We start from the raw sequence: 18,261 nt of genomic DNA on the forward strand, positions 1-18,261 counted from the left end.
TCTTGACTCATCACAAGAGCAGTTGCAAATAGCACTGAAGGACCTCAACAGGAGGTGTGTTTTCCCCTGAGACAGCACCACAGCACACGCTCCAGGCTCATCAGTCTGTTGGGTTGCTAAAAATGACATTTCGAGATCTTAAAACATGGTGTGGGTTCCTGTTAGTTCTTAAAGATCCTGTAGGTCTGGATAAACTCAACCATTGCAAGTGTTTTCTGCTTACTTAGATCATAGAATTGTAGCATCATAGGATCATAGACTGGTTTTGGTTGGAAAGGACCCTAAGATCATCTAGTTTCGAACCCTGCCATGGGCAGGGACTTGGTTTCTCTTTGCAGTTTCAATTGTCTGTTTTCACCACCTAGAGAACTGAACCTCTGAACAGATGTCTCTTGTCACCCTGGAAGTGGCAGAGCTTCAGCAGAGGTCACACAGCGACTGCTCTGTGGAGGAGCATGGGCTGGGACCATCTGGGACCCAATTAGTCTGGGCAAATGAGACTGATTGCATTTGCATGTGTAGATATGCCCTTTGGTCAGTAGTGTTCTCACTGTTGAATCTCCTCCAGTCACCTTTACAACAAACACGTGATAGTATCCCTCTTATCCATGGAACTCCTCAGTGTCTCCATGAAGATCACAGCCATTTCCATCTCTCCTTCCAGCTGCTGGCTTAATAGCTTGTCCCATCAAGAGGGAGAGCAGGAAATCTTTTGTTCTGATGAAGGATTCCAGCATCCTGCCTTAGGACAGCCCTCTCCTCCAGCATCCTGCTGTAGGACCACCCTTCTATTGCTGCTGCTGTGGTTCATGAAGCCATCTCCTTCTTGGTGTAGGACTGTAGATTGCTGGGCATGAAACATCCTACATCTTTCTGTCCCAGCACCCATCACTCTCATAGAGTAGGATTGGAATTGAATCCATGCCACTTGCTGTGAGCAGTCCCTCATGAGCAGGCAACACAGAGGTGACGTGGACCTCTGTCTCCCGCACATCTGATGTCCTGCAGACGCACAGCCCCTGTGGCACAAACACACTCCTCATTCAGATCAGGAACCACAGCCTGCTCCTCAGGGCTTTCCCAGGCCCTGGCTGGGTGATTATCACCCCTGAGGGAACCACGTTGGCATTCCCGTATGGCCAATGCAGAAGTAGCAGCAGCGTGAAGGAGGTGACTGCATTTCTATGCAATGTATTTTCTGGCCTTCAGAAACACAGCTTAGCTTCCCTTTAGAGAGAACAGCAGTGCAGATCACCTAATGGGTACAAATAAATGAATGCCTCGTGACAGCTAGCCTTTGAGTGAATTTATTATTGAATTACACTCCAGCTTTTTAAGAACAAGCTGAGCTGACAAGCTCTCTCCCTACTGCAGAAGAAAAAGAGAGACAATGATAAATTGCCCTGATGGATAAAGGTAAAGACCTTGTCTCCTCCAAAATACCAGCAATTATATATTATTCATGTTTGGGAAGAAAAAATAATCATTGCCCATATTGAAATGAGTGTTTATGATGATAAAGCAAGTAGCTAAATTAAATTCTGGATGCACAGAACGTCTTTTCACATCATTTTGATGAACAGATAACAAGTACTCTTCTGCTACTTGATCGTTCTTGTATTGATTTTGAAACCACTTACTCTTGCTGTTTGCTTTGTATTTTTAAGCCATCCTTAGTTGTCCATCACCGTAAGGAGCAGCACAAGATGCAGTGGTGTCAAGTTGTTGACTTTCAAGTAGGACACCTGATATATTTGTGCCCTCTTGTGGGACAGTGTCAGGAAATTGCAAGAACAGGCTAAAGTCCTGCTCCATAGAGCCTTTATGTTAAGTGTTGGCACAAGATTAAAGAAAACCATGAAGAAAAGGCATTTTTGGTAAGGAATATTTGAAAAGAAATCATATCATTTTTATGTAGGTGTGTCTTCTACCCCTTCTTTTTTGAGGCAGGTTGTATATATCTACTTGCTGCCATCCCAATTACATGGGCAGCTAGAAAGAACCAGCTGAGTTATAAAGACATCAGGGAGCAGGAGCTGGTATCAGATGCAAGAGTAGTCTAAGTACAAGAAGTAGTTTGTTTTTATGGTTTAAAAATCCAATCAGAATTAAATTTGCACATTTCTTTTCCCATTACGGAGTGAGAAGGTATCTGTAAACATGTCACTCCATGTCCTTGTGTCCCCACTGTGTTCCAGGCTGTACAACGTACCGCACTGAGCCAGCTGGGGAGGGGAACACAGCACTGTTAGATGCTAAGATGTTAGTGAACCTATTTTACTATAAATAAATAAATGGATGGGGTTTTATTGTCAAACTGCATCGATCCGAAGCCCCATCAAAACCTAAATAGTGAGTATTTATTGTGGCCAAAGAAAAACTAAGAGAATAGGGGAAGATGAAAATGGCTTTCAGGATTTTGGTGGTCTGTCCCGATGATATCTGAGTGATTTCAAAGAATATTATCATAGAATAGAATCATAGAATAGTCTGTGTTGGAAGGGACATGGTATCTTAGCATGCTGGAAGGAAGCCACTCAGAGCACCTACTCTTTTCCTTTCACCATTTCTTGCCACACCTGGAGGACTGAGGGTTCACCCCGGCAGATCTTCCTGAGGTTCCTTCACAAGGGAAGCAAAGTGACCTGTCTTTTCTGTACATTTCCTTCAAGAAAAGTGTGCTTTTCATAGAATCATAAAATGGTTTGGGTTGGAAGGGGCCTTAAAGCTCATCCAGTTCCAGCCCCCTGCCACGGGCAGGGACACCTTCCACTAGAGTAGGTAATTATTCCTTTTTAGCACAAGAAAGCTGCCTTTTAAAACTTACATTTTCAGCCTTTTTCTTTTGATTTTAAATTGTATAGTATGGCATTATATCAGCTTAAAGTGATTATGAGTTGAGCATGGATTTCCATGTAATAAACTAATACAATGTATGCAGCTACTTACATCCACTTTATGGAATGTTTAGACACAGGACTCTTTAAAACCGAAGTTCCTATCCACCTTTACTGTCTTTTTCTATAACATAGATAATGTAATCATAATGTAATTATATTCCGCTTTTACAAGTGGCAGTAAAAGCAAGTCCTGTCTACAGTCATTAGAGAAACTGGGGTCCAGTTTTTAACAATCATTAAGAAAACATTGGCTATTTATTACTAACCACAAACTCCTGAGTAGGATCTTCCTGGTGTGATTTGGATCAGGCAAAGCAGCTGATATAAATGCTCCATCATCCTGTAGCAGGGATTAAAAGGTCTCAGGTGACACCTGTGTACTCAGGAGCTCTTACAGAGTGCAGAAAGCAGAACTCAAGCCTTCAGAACTGCCAAGCAGTAAATCAAAACTCCTGATGAGGTAAGTACCTCCTGCATTACACAGGTGCTGACATGCATGTTTGGGTTTAGGAGTCTAACTGCAGTGTAGATGCTGATGCTTTCTTTTGGATCTGGCACAAAGATATTTGATTAATACTTATTCAATGTTCAAGGTTCATTCCTCTGAAAAAAGAGCACCCACATGCCTATTGTTGTACATTACTCACTGATGGACATGTCTGCTGTGGTAACTATGAGCTGAGTCAGTAGCTTCATTCAGTATGGTAACATCACTAGAAACTGCATGCCCTATTCAAGTGAGAGATTTGATTATTTCATTACTGCATAAGGCTTCTTCAAATTAAATGCAGGCTCAATGTCATAATGGTTCTCCTGTAGGGCCCTGGCACTTCTGTTGTATCACAAAAGGTGAGGTTGAAATTCCTGAAATAAGCCTGCAGGAAGGTTCTTATTCAGGAGGGAAAGGCAAAGAAGGCACTTTCAGGGGGCTTTCTGCCCCAAGCTGCCTCACCTCTGCAGAGGTTTCCTGACCCCAGACCAGACTGGATTGCTTAAGCACCCCTTGGCCAGCTCGGTCCAAAATCTTTTTTTCTCCTATGGAGCCAGGCTGAGAGAGCTGGGCTGGGGCAGCCTGGAGAAGAGAAGGCTCCTTAAGGGGAGACCTTAGAGCAGCTCCAGGGCCTAAAGGGGCTCCAGGAAACCTGGAGAGGGGCTTTGGCCAAGGGCCTGTAGGGACAGGCCAAGGGGGAATGGCTTTAACCTGCCAGAGGGGAGATTGAGATGAGCTCTTCGGCAGAAGTTCTTCTGGCAGGGGGTTGGAACTGGATGAGCTTTAAGGTCCCTTCCAACACAAACCAGGCTGGGGTTCTATGATGATTCTTATCCAATTTTTAAATTGCAGGGGAAACTGGTGGGAGCTGATCCTGTTGGCTTTGCACTGATGCAGCAAGGTTCTGCCTTGCCAGACCAGCTTTGGGGCAATCCCTTCTAGCTGTTGGTTGCTCACAGCTGAGCCCAAGTACAGTTTTCAACCATATCGATATATCAGCAAGAGTCTGTCCTTTAAGTGTGATGCTTACTTGCTAAATTGGTTAAAACTTCTTACCTAAAAAAAGCCGTTTTCAAATCTCAATCATAAATCTCTATATTTTATTGAACCATTTTTTTCCTAATTGCTTTGGATCATTGCAGAGCTATCAGACAGCTTATATGTAGTTAAAGGACTTACCCTATCATCATCCAAAAGAGAGTTCATTTTAACGTTAACCTGGAAAGAATGTATTTTTTTCTTCTGCTCAATTTTGCTTTCATGGTGCCTCAAATTCAATGGAAGGAATTGCTTTTATTTTGTGCCTTCTGCAGAGCTGAATATGCAGTCACAGCTTACAAAATAAATACCAGACGTAAAATACAATAATAATACAAGAGCTGGTAAGTTCTGTGGAGTTTTTTTGGTGAAGACTTGACACGAATACATTATTCATCTCTGAAAGTTATTGTACCATAAAGTCTTTACCTCTTATAGAAATAATGGTTATGGGATCACTTCTGAAAAATTATGAAAAGAGTGTAATTCAGTCTTAGGCGGGAAAATTATCTTGCACCTTATGAGCTGCTGAATGCTTGACTTGGGTTTTACAGACCTAAAAACATAGGAGTTTGTTTCTTTGAGATCTTGTGCAAAGCAAGAGATTGTTTCATTGGTTGTAGTGGAGTAAAGGAGAGAAGCATCAACTTATGAAGTATTACTTAGTCAACCATTCTGTGAATAAAAGGATATTTCATTGAAACTTTGCAGTAAAGCACAGCCCAACTTTATTATGCACTGCATTTCCTATAAAACTGTTCTAAAATGCTTTCAGCTAAATCATAGAATCAACTAGGTTGGAAAAGACCTTTAAGATCATCAAGTCCAACCATTACCACAGCACTGCCAAGGCCACCTTAAAGCATGTCAATAAATACTATAGTTGGAGCCAGTTTTATAACTCCAGAGACCAGCATTAGTGTCTTTTGCTCTTCATTTCCATTTTGCTGAGCAGCCCTCCTGTAGCCCTTATCCTACCGCCTTCCCATTATAGCTCAACTGAGAAATCTTGGGATACAAAAATAGTGAGTCAATGAGGCATAGAGACCCAAGATGTTTTGGATGGCAAAGTGGCATCTCTTTCCAACAGCAGACAGATTTCTTGGCAGATCAGAGAGAAGGATTGGGCTTTCATAAAGAGAAAAAGGACACACATCAAGTAGGTGAAGAAGCTTCAAATCTTGGGAGATGTTTTCAAAGCAACAGGGGTCTGAGTCTTTCAGGAATGGAGCCAACAGGGAACTGTGTTGAGAGCAATGTTCATCTGATCATGGGGTTTTTAGAAGTCATAGGTGATCCTCAAAGGATATTACATTTTGTTACTAAACAGTCATGTGCTAAAGATACCTTCCTTTCCTTTTGGAAGAGCTACAACTAGCAGTCGCTAATATTGTTAAAAAGGATTGATGCCAAAGGAGGTATTTAAGAAGTATCAGTTTGTAAGGCTTTATGGAGCAGAACGGCATCAGGTGCATGAAATGAGGAGCGGGACAAACCAGACAACAGCGGGTCAACCAAAACAAACCCTCTCATGGATACTGAAATTATCAGCTGAAGAAGATCTTCAGATGTTTTGATACTGTCAGGTTAGACCAGATCTAAAGAAACAACAAGAATAAAATCTGCATCTAGAGGTGTTATTTTAAATCTTGATTAATAAGGGCTTTCTCAAGGTTGGATATAAGGAAGAAGTTCTTTACTGTGAGGGTGGTGAGGTGCTGGCACCGGTTGCCCAAAGAAGTGGTGAATGCTCCATCCCTGGCAGTGTTCAAGGCCAGGTTGGACAGAGCCTTGGGCAACACGGTCTAGCATGAGGCATCCACACCCATGGCAGGGGGTTGGAACTAGATGATCTTAAGGTCCTTTCCAACCAAAACCATTCTATGATTCTATGAGTTCAAATACCAACTTCATTAGCCACATTCATAAGGGTATCCAAGCGTTATGTTGTGTTTTCCCCCTGTCCTCCTTCAGACAATTGCAGTAATGGGTTTTCTTCGAAGCATTTAATTCAGTTGGTTTTACTGTGTGCTTTGTAGAATGTCTAAAAGATTGTAGAAGGCTTCCTGCAAAAGGCTAACAGCCAAGGACCATGCCCGCATAAAGAAGCATCAGCATCCCCTGACCCTTCAGTCATGGGACCTTATAAATAGCTTCACTGAGTAGGTTAAACAAACAAAGCAGATACTGTTTCGTGTTGCAAACAACTTAGAATTGACTTTCTTTTATTGAGCCTGGTCAGAGTTCTTATAAACTTTGCTCTTCATCACTTACTCTTTTCCTCTTGCATCTCCCACTCCATCAGCTGCTCAGAAAGCTCAGTGGCAGAATCTGTGGCGAACCATGTCTGTCAGGGCCACTCTAGCAAGTCCCTCTTTGGGACTTGGTCAAATGTCAGCTCATTTAGTCTCTTTGTCTAAAGGGACACTGGCAATCTGCTGCTCCCCTTATTGCTGAGCTTCTTGGCTGAGCCTAATGAATCGATGAATGATTCCTATAAATTTGGAATCATAGAATCCCAGACTGGTTTGGGTTGAAGGGACCTTAAAGCTCATCCAGTCCCAACCCCTGCCATGGGCAGGGACACCTTCCACTAGAGCAGGTTGCTCCAAGCCCCTATGTCCAACCTGGCCTTGAACACTGCCAGGGATGGGGCAGCCACAGCTTCTCTGGGCACCCTGTGCCAGTGCCTCAGCACCCTCATCATAAAAACTTTATTTCTTAAATCTAGTCTAAATCTGTTGTTTCAGTTAAAAACCATTATCCCCTTGTCCCATCGCAACAGGTCCTGCTAAATCCAGCTGGATTTGTATCTTAGCTGCCCAACACAGAATCATAGAATGATTTGGCTTGGAAAAGACCTTAAGATCATTCAGTTCCAACCCCCTGCCATGGGCAGGGACACCTCACACTAGGCCATGTTGCCCAAGGCTCTGTCCAACCTGGCCTTGAACACTGCCAGGGATGGAGCATTCACAACTTCCTTGGGCAACCCATTCCAGTGCCTCAGCACCCTCACAGTAAAGAACTTCTTCCTTATATCTAACCTGAACTTCCCCTGTTTCAGTTTGAACCCATCACCCCTTGTCCTATCGCTACGGTCCCTGATGGAGTCCCTCTCTAGCATCCTTGTAGCCCCCTTCAGATACTGGAAGGCTGATGTGCCAAACCCTTTTAGAAACAAACTAGTGGTATCAGTGTGGGGGTCTTTCTGGGTCTTTAATTTTCATTTTTTCTTATACATGTGCCTTTCTTGTTTAACAAGGGACTCTTCAGCAGGATCTTTTCCATGCCTTTTCTTAACCTTATTTCTTTAATTCATATGGCAGCTAAGATCAGTGGGTAGGTTTCAAGTTCAAGCTTTTCCTACTGCTAAACTGGACTAAAGAAGCCAGATAGAGATTGACTCAGTTCAAGGAAAGACTCTCAGGAGGTTTTTTTTCTGCACAGTTAAGAGGCAAGTGGGGCAGAGCTATTTTATAGGCAGGTTTTGAGGAAAATACTGACACAAGCAATGAAGTGGAAGGTCTGTATGTTTTGCTGTTTCCTCTTCTGCTTTTGTCCTTCATCTGCCAGCTCAGGCATTCTCTCAGTGTCCATATGTTTGATTATGATGCCCTTCACTTTTACCTGGCACACCACCAATTTCCCTGTCTATCTTAGTACCATTCTGCCCTGAGGTTGTTCAACATGAGACAGGGGCATTCAACCCAAACTGGACAAGGTACATTTTGCTTCATCCCCTGTTATTATCAAGCAAAAAGGTCACAGCAGCTGAAGCCATGAGATCGTGTTTGTAACAAGTGACTGTATTTATAGGCTCTTATCAGCAAAGTGTCTGAGCATAATATCACAGGTGAAGTGCCATGAGGATGTACGAATTCCTTTCCAAGGGATTAGCAGGATACAACCATTATCCTTCTAATGTCTCTGTAAGGAGGGGATGTGCTTCAGTTGTTGTTTTGCAGGTGGAGTACAAAGACACATACAGACTACCTGACATGACCAGTGTCATACAGAAAGCTCGTAGCAGAGGATGAAACAGAAGTAAGATCACCTGATTTAATTAATAATGCTCTTGCCAATGAGTAGTAACTTTCTAGATTTTCACTCTATGGCGCTCTGTTGAAGTTTTATCCGAAGCAGAAGGGTAAATTCCATATATATATAGATGTACATTATATATATGTGTGTCTATATACACCCCCAATAAAATATGGAAATGGTAAGTAAGTTCAAAGAGACACAGAGATTTATAGTGGCAAATGAAAATATTTATTGTGAATAACTTGGCTGAGGATGGCTCAGCAGTGTGATAACCATCTCCACACATTTGAAACATTTAAAGGAGAAGGCATAATGAGTTATGGTGGAAATACTTTGAGGAGCTGCAGAAATTCATGGGAGCAAGATTTTCCATGGTACCTATCCTCACTCAAGGAAAGAATGTACATTTCTTGGAGCAAAAGGGGATTTAGGGTGCATGGAATTTTCTTCTCCCAGTGAAAAATATTTAGCAGAAGCAGTATTTTAGTCTATTTCCCGGTGCCAAGCACAGTATCAACCAGAAACATCTATGAATAAGAAACATTGGAAGGGCCAATGTCTAAGTTATGACACATTGGATCAGAGTCAGTATTAAAGACAAGTCTTTAATGTGCTCCCATAATGTGAAATGGCTTTTGGGGAATTTACTCCTCTGGCTTCTTTTCTAAAGCTGGTTTTGTCTGCTTGAATTTTGTTGACAGCCTGTCAAACTTCCTTTGTATCTGAGCAATGGGAACGTAAAGGCATCAGTGCACCCCTGCCTGCTTTGTCGCTGTGGCCCAGATCTTACCAGGAACACTTAATTTCATTTTCTAGGGAATAAAGAATGACTTCACAAAGTGATGGTGTAAAATTGTCTGATAAGCCATGTGGCATTCTAGATAGCATTTCCGCAATGGTTTGGTCTTTCAGGGAAGCTTTTATGGAAGAAATTAAAAGAAAATAAAAGTAAGGGAAAATCTAATTAAAGGAGAGGAAAAAAGCAGACTGCTTTTCATTTTAAAGCAAGAATCCATAGAGCCTCATGTAAAAATAGAGAAGGAAACCAAACCAAACCTAAAAAAGGCCAGAAAATGGAGGCAATAGTGGGAATCTGTTAATAATTCAACGGGAAGATGAGGCCGCAGCTACAAGAAATTCAGTTCAAGTGCAGAAAACACTCTGAACTGACAGGCCTGGACTGATGGAATAAATCTCTATTAACATAAGAGCTAATTTTATGTAAATGTATTGGGAAAGCTTCTAGCGGAGCTGAGCATCTTAGCAGTACCACTTCACTTGTTTTGTAGTGTAATTGCATTTAGACCAAGGTCTTCTGAAGGAAATGGCTGACTAAATTAGCATTAACCAGGTTCCTGGGGGGCTTGGTGCATTGTGACTAGTCGATCTTGCCTCCAGAAAGGACACGTTGATACTGGAGCAGCCAGCTGCTTCCAGCTCACTGTGTTAACTGTGTTTTCCCAAATGGGGCAACTTTTGTCACCCAGGGAAGGAGAAGATTTGAGGCTCTGATCAGGGAGAATCTGGTTTTCCTCCAGTTTCCACCCCACCTGCTTTTAACTGAATTCAGATTTGCGCGTGTTGCTCCAGCTTCGTTTTATCAGTGTGGTTTGGGAGATATGTCCCCTTTGTGGGAACATCTTTCCTTATAGCATGTAAATAAAGCTGTTGTAATAGTCCTCGGGGGGATGGCGGATGCAGCTGGGCTTGCTGACAAGCTGCTTCTCTAAGAAGAAATGCCAGTGTCCTCTGAGTTAGGGAGCATGTAGATGTGCTAATGGAGTTGGAGCACAGTGCTGTGAAGCATTGTCTAGAATGGGAGCCGAGTCTCTTCCTGGAAGGTGGGAATTCAAATGGAGTTGTTTCAGCTGCCAAGGAGAGAGGAAGCTCTTTGTTTGTCCATGTTGTGCTGGTGCTTGTTGTTGTAGAAATAGTTGTCTGTGATATGTCATGGACCAGATGCTTGCTGATATAAAGCACACCCCTCCATTAACGTGAGCTGAGGATCTAGACCAATGTGCTTGTAGTATTACTTAGAAGTTTGCAACTGCTTGGACATGTGTTTTGTGTAGGACAGCAGGAGACACGCCTGCAACATGTTGTGGTTTTTAACTTTGCTTGCTTTTAACTCTTGGAAGGAGGAAATACCAGGTGGAAGTGTTCTTTTTGGGTTCACAAAAATGTACGATCTGGTCCCTCAAGTATTTTAAAACATTCATAGTCCCAGTGTTGGCTTGAATATGCTGTCAGTCATCCAGAATACCAAGTCCCTCATGCATGGGACTTAGTCGTCAAGAAACAGCCTATTTCTTGTGATTCCTTGTCTTTTACAAATGTGCAGCCATTTAATGAGAAGCTGAGAGAAGACAGTTTCAAACCCTTCCTCAGGTCTTTCTAAGGATGGAAAAGGACATAGAATCATAGAATAGAATCACAGAATGATAAGGGTCAGAAAGGACCATAAGATCTTCTAGTTCCAACCACCCTGCCATGGGCAGAGACAGCTTCCACTAGACCAGGTTGCTCAAAGTTCCTTCATCAGGGACTGTAGTGATAGGACAAGGAATGGGTTCAAACTTATGCAGGGGACATTTTGGTTGGATATGAGGCAGAAGTTCTTCCCTGTGAGGGTGCTGAGGCGCTGGCACAGGGTGCCCAGAGAAGCTGTGGCTGCCCCATCCCTGGCAGTGTTCAAGGCCAGGTTGGACACAGGGGCTTGGAGCAACCTGCTCTAGTGGAAGGTGTCCCTGCCTGTGGCAGGGGTTGGAACTGGATCAGCTTTAAGGTCCCTTCAACCCAAACCAGTCTGGGATTCTATGAATCCAGTGGCAGTTTAGATTGCTGACAAATTCTGGTAATGCTTTGAGAAGTTTCATTAGTATTGGAGCTCTCTGCTTAGATCAGTAGGAATTTTATTTAAGACATCCTGACAAATAGTTTTCTGTACTGTGGAATATACAAATAGTATTAAACAGAAATTATACTTGATCTTGCATTTTATAATATCAGATTTTTAGGTGGAGTATAAGAAAATAACTTAATCTTTCTCCATATGATCCATGTTTATGAAACCATCTTTACAAACCACTGCGGATATCATCCTCAGTGAAGCAGTAAAGTGACATTTCTCAGTTCAAGTGGGTAGACAGCAAATGCAGGTGGGATGATTTACTCTAGCTGAGATCTGGTTCTGCACCTGTAGAAACATTGGCTTTCAATCCCTGCTCTCCAGCAGGACAGGAGTTAGGGAAATCACTCGCTGGCTCCCGTTGGCACACTGACACTACGATTTGCTGGTGTTGCTCAGAAAAATAGTTACCTTCAGCCAAAAATTGAGTTCAGGTGCTCTCACAGACATGTGATGCTTTGTCTTTGTAGGAAGCTCCTGAGATAGCAATGTAGCAATGACTTAGAGGTCTGGAAACAGACTTTGGAATAAGGACCTAGAAAATCTGTCTTTGGCTTTACTGTAGATTTCCTGACTGACCTTGGACAACTGAAAATCACTCTATGCTTTATTTCCTCTCTCTGTAAAATACCTATCTTGCAGTATTCATCAATGTTTGTAAAGATCCTTGAAATCCTTAGATAAAAGAGCACATTACGGAGCATAGAGTAATTGGAATAGATGTAGCCTATAAAACAGTGCAATCTACCAAACTTGGGAAGAAAAAGCCCTTCCTGTCAGCATTTCCCAAGCAGTTGGTAGGAAACTATCTGAACCTGGCAAATGATCTGTCATGGTTTGCCCAAGTGTGGAAGAAATGAGCTGTCAAGCCTTGGTCAGGGTGATTCTGTGGCTTTTGTGCCTTAAATATGTCCCTGCAGTGCTTGGTAGGTTTCTGTTCTCTTGGGTTGTAAAATGTGCTTTGCCTTTAATTAGGGCAGCATTGTCAAGACACTCTGAAACTTGGTTGCAGCAAACTCCAGTGTCATGTTGTGAATCCTACGGAAGTCCAGAGTTAATGAAGCATGTGCTGCTGCAGTTGCTTTTAAAGAGTAGGATAAAAATAAACCTCATTTTAGGTATCGAATGTTCTTACGCAACTCCTGAGAAAGTTTCCAAGAGCAGCATCCTACCATCAAGACATATAGCATGTCTCCCAGCTTTCCAGGGCATAATGGCTTGGGCTTTCTAATCCATAGGAATTCCCAGCCACAGAAGTAGAGGAAAAACCTGAATTTGACAAAGAACTCACTATTTCTTGTCATTTTTCTTCTTGCAGACATGCATGTGTGATTCGAGGCCAGGTGATGACGGCAGATGGGACCCCTCTGGTTGGAGTGAACATCAGCTTTGTCAACAATCCTCCGTTTGGATACACAATCAGCAGACAAGACGGCAGGTAGGGTGTCTTTATAGGATTTACAGTGTTCAAGCAGCAGTTACAACGTTATTACCATCAACACTAAAGAGAAACTCTTTCCAAGAACATGTTTATTGCAGATGCCTTTTGAAGATGTAGATGCATTTATTGTTATGGGGCTATGTCTAGCTGGCAACTAGTCATGAGTGGTGTTCCTGGTGTTCCTTGAACCTCAGGGTTCGATCTAGGGCCAGTTCTGATCAATATAGTTATCAAAGATCTGGATGCAGGAGTTGAATGCACCATCAGCAAGTTTGCTGATGATACCAAACTGGAGGTGCTTTTGACTATCTTGAGGGCCTTATAGAGGGATCTGGGTAGATTGCAGCATTGGACTATGACTAATGGGATGAAATTTAACAAGTCAAAAGGGCAGATTCTGCACCTAGGATGGAGTAACACCATTCACAAGCATAAACAGTGAGAGGAGTGGCTGGAAAGCAGCACTGGAGGAAGGATTCTAGGGGTGCTGGTCAGCAGCAGGCTCAATAGGAGTCAGCAGTGTGCCCTGGTAGCCAAGAGGACAAACCACATCCTGGGGTGCATCGAACACAACTTAACCAACTGGTCAAAAAGAGGGGATTTTCCCACCGTACTCAGCATTGGTGTGGCCTCACCAGGAGCACTGTGTGTAGTTCTGGGGCCCCCAGTTTAAGAAGGATGTGAAGGTCCATGAATGCATCCAGAGGAGAGCAACAAAGCTGGTGAAAGGGCTGGAAGACATGTGCTATGAGGAGCGGCTAAGGACTTTGGGTTTGTCTAGTTTGGAGAAATGGGGGCTGAGGAGTGACCTTATTGCTCTCTACAGCTCCTGAAGGAGGGGAAGTGGAGAAGAGCTGCGGAGCTCTTCTGCCTGATATCCAGTGATAGGACATATCATAATGGTATAAAGCTGCTCCAGAAGAGATTTAGACTGGCCATGAGGAAGCATTTCTTTACCAAGAGGGTGGTCAAACACTGAAACAGGCTTCCTAGAGGGGTAGTTGATGTTTTAAGCCTGTCTAGGAGGCATTTAGACAGTGGCCTTAATAACATGTTTTAACTTGGTCAGCCCTGAATTGGTCAGATCATTATAGGTCTCTTCTAACTGAAATAGCCTATATGATTATTATTATTATTATTAACCTTGTGATAACACCAAGCATCTTTAGCCAACAAATGGGCAGTGCAGTGCCCATGCACATAAAGAAAAGATGTCTCCTGCTCCCAACAGCTCTATTCTTGCTAATTCACGCTGAAATGATTAGGAAGAAGTCATTAAGATTACGGTTGTGTTAGAGGCAAGTGCTTAAAATCTGAGCAATCACGTTCAACCAAAACAAAAGCATTGCAAATTGGGAATGTCTTTCATCTTATCTTTTGTCTGTCAGTGCTAATTGGCTCCTTTTCTTTTAAGAACAAAAACTGGAACATAAGGGGATCCAGCTGCACATGCTCTATGTATTGACTACTAACCATCAGTGCTTGGGAGAGGACTTAAAGATTTTAGCACCTCTCCGATCCACGACTTTCGTTAAAGGTTTGATTTGGCCAAAGATGATAGAATTATAATGAAAGAGAGGAACATGTCCTAGCAATGTGTGCTTAATGCTGCCTTGTTCATGCTAAGGGGTGTTTGCACCTACTGTAACAGTAATGGTGATTGAGAGGATTTCTGAGTGATGGCCCACCTCTGGGATGACATGACAGTGAAATCTGGGTAATAAAGAGGCATCCCACAAAAACCAGTGGTCTCCTTTGTAAAAGGATGCCTCTTTGCTTTGCAGTTGTGCTGTACCTAGCACTGAGGGGCTTTATTGTAAACATACCAGTAAGCTAAATGGGGACAGAGCAGGGAAGTGAGCGCTGATGTCTGAGTTCCAGACCTTTGTCATACTTGAGTAACAATTTCTTTCTAGTTCTTGGGTGGTGACAGGCAAATCTTCAGGTGGACCACTTGGAGCAGGTCCAGAGGAGGCCCCGGAGCTGCTGCGAGGGCTGGAGCAGCTCTGCTCTGGAGCCAGGCTGAGAGAGCTGGGCTGGGGCAGCCTGGAGAAGAGAAGGCTCCTTAGAGAAGGGGACACCTTAGAGCAGCTCCAGTGCCTAAAGGGGCTATAAGAAACCCAGAGAGGGGCTTTGGACAAGGGCCTGTAGGGACAGGCCAAGGGGAATGGCTTTAACCTGCCAGAGGGGAGATTGAGATGAGCTCTGAGGCAGAAGCTCTTCCCTGTGAGGGTGCTGAGGCGCTGGCCCAGACTTTTCCCAGAGAAGCTGTGGCTGCCCCATCCCTGGCAGTGTTCAAGGCCAGGTTGGACACAGGGGCTTGGAGCAACCTGCTCTAGTGGAAGGTGTCCCTGCCCATGGCAGGGGGTTGGAACTGGATGAGCTTTAAGGTCCCTTCAATGCAAACCAGTCTGGGATTCTATGGTTCTATACTTCTACTGGCAGTTCAAGCTAGGGCTGTTTCTTTCACGCCACATCTTTCACAGCCTCCAGCTGAGCAGGGGACCTGGGGCAGGAAGCGATGCAGCTGGAGCATCTGTATGCTCCACCAATCTTCAGTGGACTGCTGGTTCCTCAGGGCTGGCTGCCAGCCTCCAGAAGTTGAATTAGTTTCAAGGAGCTTCACTGCTGCAGTTTGCTGACTCAGTCCCTGACAGACATTCAGCTCCAAATAATAAAAATGACAGAGATCAGCTGTCTTAGAGCAGGGAATCTGCAACCAAGAGGGATTCATCCCAAAGCTGGGATTTCTGTCAGCAGCTGCTGGTGGTCAGTCTAACCGCAGACTGCGTGGTGTCAGCTCACTTTATCCACCTTCCTCTCCAACCAGTCTGCTTCTGCAGGGTCCTTGTGCACATCTGGTGCATGACCAACGTCCAACAAATTGTCTACTTGCAGTGCTGAGTCTCTGGAATTATTACCTCCGGAGTACATAGTGATGTGTACTCTGAACGTAATAAATGGACAAGTGAAAGCCCTTCTCTTAAAGAACACCAAAATCCAGCTACTTCCTCAGTGGTGATGTCTTCTAAAAATTGCCTTCAAGTATTTAAGAGCATTCACACTAAAACTGTCAGGGCAGAAAAGGATGTCGACATCCCTTATTTCTAATCCTGCTGATGTAGTGGCTAGCATTAGATGCATCTCTTAACCTTCCTAGGCCAAGCCAACCAGCCTGTGAAAGGGAGATAACACTTACTTGTCTTCCTTACTGATTGTTATGGCATTTATTAAATAGTATTTGTAAAGCACTTTCAAAATCATGTAAAGAATTATTACTGTTCCAATTTCTATTATGCATTTGGATGGGTTTCAGTTAATTTTCTGAATAGAGCAGAACTTCTCATCAGCTTTTGCACAGCACAGCTTTCATGTGATTGAGTCACTTTGTTTTAAGAAGTGGATGCTCTTAAGCAAGAAGGAGTTTCTCCTGAGCTACAGCAGCAGACTCCATGCATCCCCAGTCCATAGCAGTGCACGGTCACTTCGGGTCACCTGGATCATCTTCAGTGTCATTCTGGTTTGGAGGAAAAATGGGAGCACACATGCAAGCAGTTACCTTGTTCTAGGGGTTATGAGAGAAGAACTGCATAAAACTCTATTATCTGGCCTATTCACCATAGAATATCTATTCTTGAAAACATGTGCTGAGTTGCCTTAAATTGATTTAGCAAATCAGTTTACTGATAGCAGGGCAGTAAATGTGGTTTTAAAGTAAGGGAGTTTAAAGACAGGATTGTATTGATTTAGCCAGATTGGTTCCTAAGCTGATTTTGTTGCTTCAGGTTTGGGGTTTTGGGGTGGGTTTTTTTGGCATGACCAAGTTTCCAAATGAGCATCATAAGTCAAATTTCAGGTTTAGAATTACAGTGAGCTGAATTGTTCACCCTTGTAAGTGGGTTCAGCACATTCCAGGTCTCTGCAAGTAGGTTTCTCTCCTATTACAGTACTTACATAGAGCCTCTAATCCTGGTCCCATTTAAGTCATATTACTTAGTCTGAGCTTTGATAACTTCAAGGCTTGCACATGGTTTTAGCCTAATTACTGGGGAACAACCTTTTGCCAGATTAAGAAGGCATGAAGGTAAAATGAAGACAGCTCAAACCACTCTGTTGTATGCATTTCTCTGTAAAGCAAAGTTAGTAGATGGATCAAAGTACCCATACTGGGTTATAGATCATATTCTTAAATCTTCAAATTGTATTAAATTTGAATCAAATTTGAATTAAATTTGGTAGTTTATAAAGGCTGCAAGTCCTCAGTATCCCATGGCTGTAGGCATGGTGTTAATAACAGCAGGAAAGTCTCCAGACTCTTTCAGTGTTGTGTATTTGCCATCACATGCCGAAACTCAGAAAGACCAAATCCGTAAGCTTCCAGAGCAAGGAGATGAGAAAGGGTTACACTTTCCTGTGGGGTGTTTTTCTTTGAGCCTGCTTTGTCAATAAATACAGAATCTCATTCTTTGGCCTGTCTCTCCAGAGTCTTTTAAGCAAAACAGAACAATATGACTGTACAACAAGTGTGATTTGTTTCAGAGTGATAAAAAAGACATCAGAGATCAGCAGCAAAACCAGAAATGAAGTTATCTCATTCCTTCAATCCCAAGATGCTCTTTTTAAATTGAATTTCACTAAGAGAAGCTGGGAGGAAGGTGTTTTCAGTTTGGGGTTTTCTGTTTGGTTTGGGGTTTAGCTTTCCTTCAGTTCATCAAGGTAACTTCAAAGCTGCACCCTGTGACTCTGGGAAAACAGGCTCATAACAACAGAGGCTGCTAAAAAATCACTGCCCTGTGTCTGTTTTCACAGCTGCTGGAGCCTGACATGGAGGTGGTGCTTTCCCTTCTGCATCCTGCTTTGGGGATGCAGGAGATGCAAGGTCATTCCCCCTGCCCCCAGCAGGTTCCCATTCCTGCCCCAAGCTCAACGAAGCCAAGAACCTCTCACAAAGGAGTGAAACGGAGGCGTTTCCACATAAAAATCCCTCTTCCCACTTGCCTAAAAACTTGTTGAGCATCATTTGTAATGTTTGTTTCTTCCCTCCCGTTGCCCCTTTCAGTGCCCAGATTCCTGCAGAGCAAGCTTCTCCCTCCTAGCTGAAGGACTTGCCAAATGCTAATTGACTGTTAAAAATGTTCTCATCAAAGTACAAATGCTGAGCAGCTTTGCTGGCAAGGACCAGCACGTTCCTCCATCAGGCTGCTGCAAGCCAAGCTCCATAGGTCTGGGAAGCTGATGCCCCCACTTGAGTGATAGAATAAACATGTCTTTAGCTTTTTCAAATGCTTTCCACTCCCTCCCATGGACTCAATTTCACATTGTTTCCTGAATGACTTGTTTTTCATAATTACATTTGCTAAATTGTTCTTCAGTCTCTTAGCCATAAAAGAAAAAAAAAAGGTTGTTCTTGTATGATTGCTTGCCAGAGATTTTGGGT

The 18,261-nt window shown here is 43.2% G+C and overlaps 1 protein-coding gene across 11 annotated transcripts in view; it reads left to right on the forward strand.

The window, feature by feature from the left end:
- The window catches only part of TENM4 (teneurin transmembrane protein 4), a 1,610,848-nt gene that overhangs the window by 1,507,747 nt on the left and 84,840 nt on the right, over window positions 1-18,261 (forward strand). For all 11 annotated transcript variants that reach the window (XM_030476261.1, XM_030476262.1, XM_030476263.1 and 8 more), the window contains one exon: window positions 12,702-12,821. In XM_030476261.1, coding sequence (XP_030332121.1) covers window positions 12,702-12,821 — 120 coding nt within the window. The remainder of the gene's footprint in view (window positions 1-12,701; window positions 12,822-18,261) is intronic.

This window comes from Strigops habroptila, chromosome 2 (assembly GCF_004027225.2).
Source record: "Strigops habroptila isolate Jane chromosome 2, bStrHab1.2.pri, whole genome shotgun sequence".
In the NCBI taxonomy this organism is placed as follows: Eukaryota; Metazoa; Chordata; class Aves; order Psittaciformes; family Psittacidae; genus Strigops; species Strigops habroptila.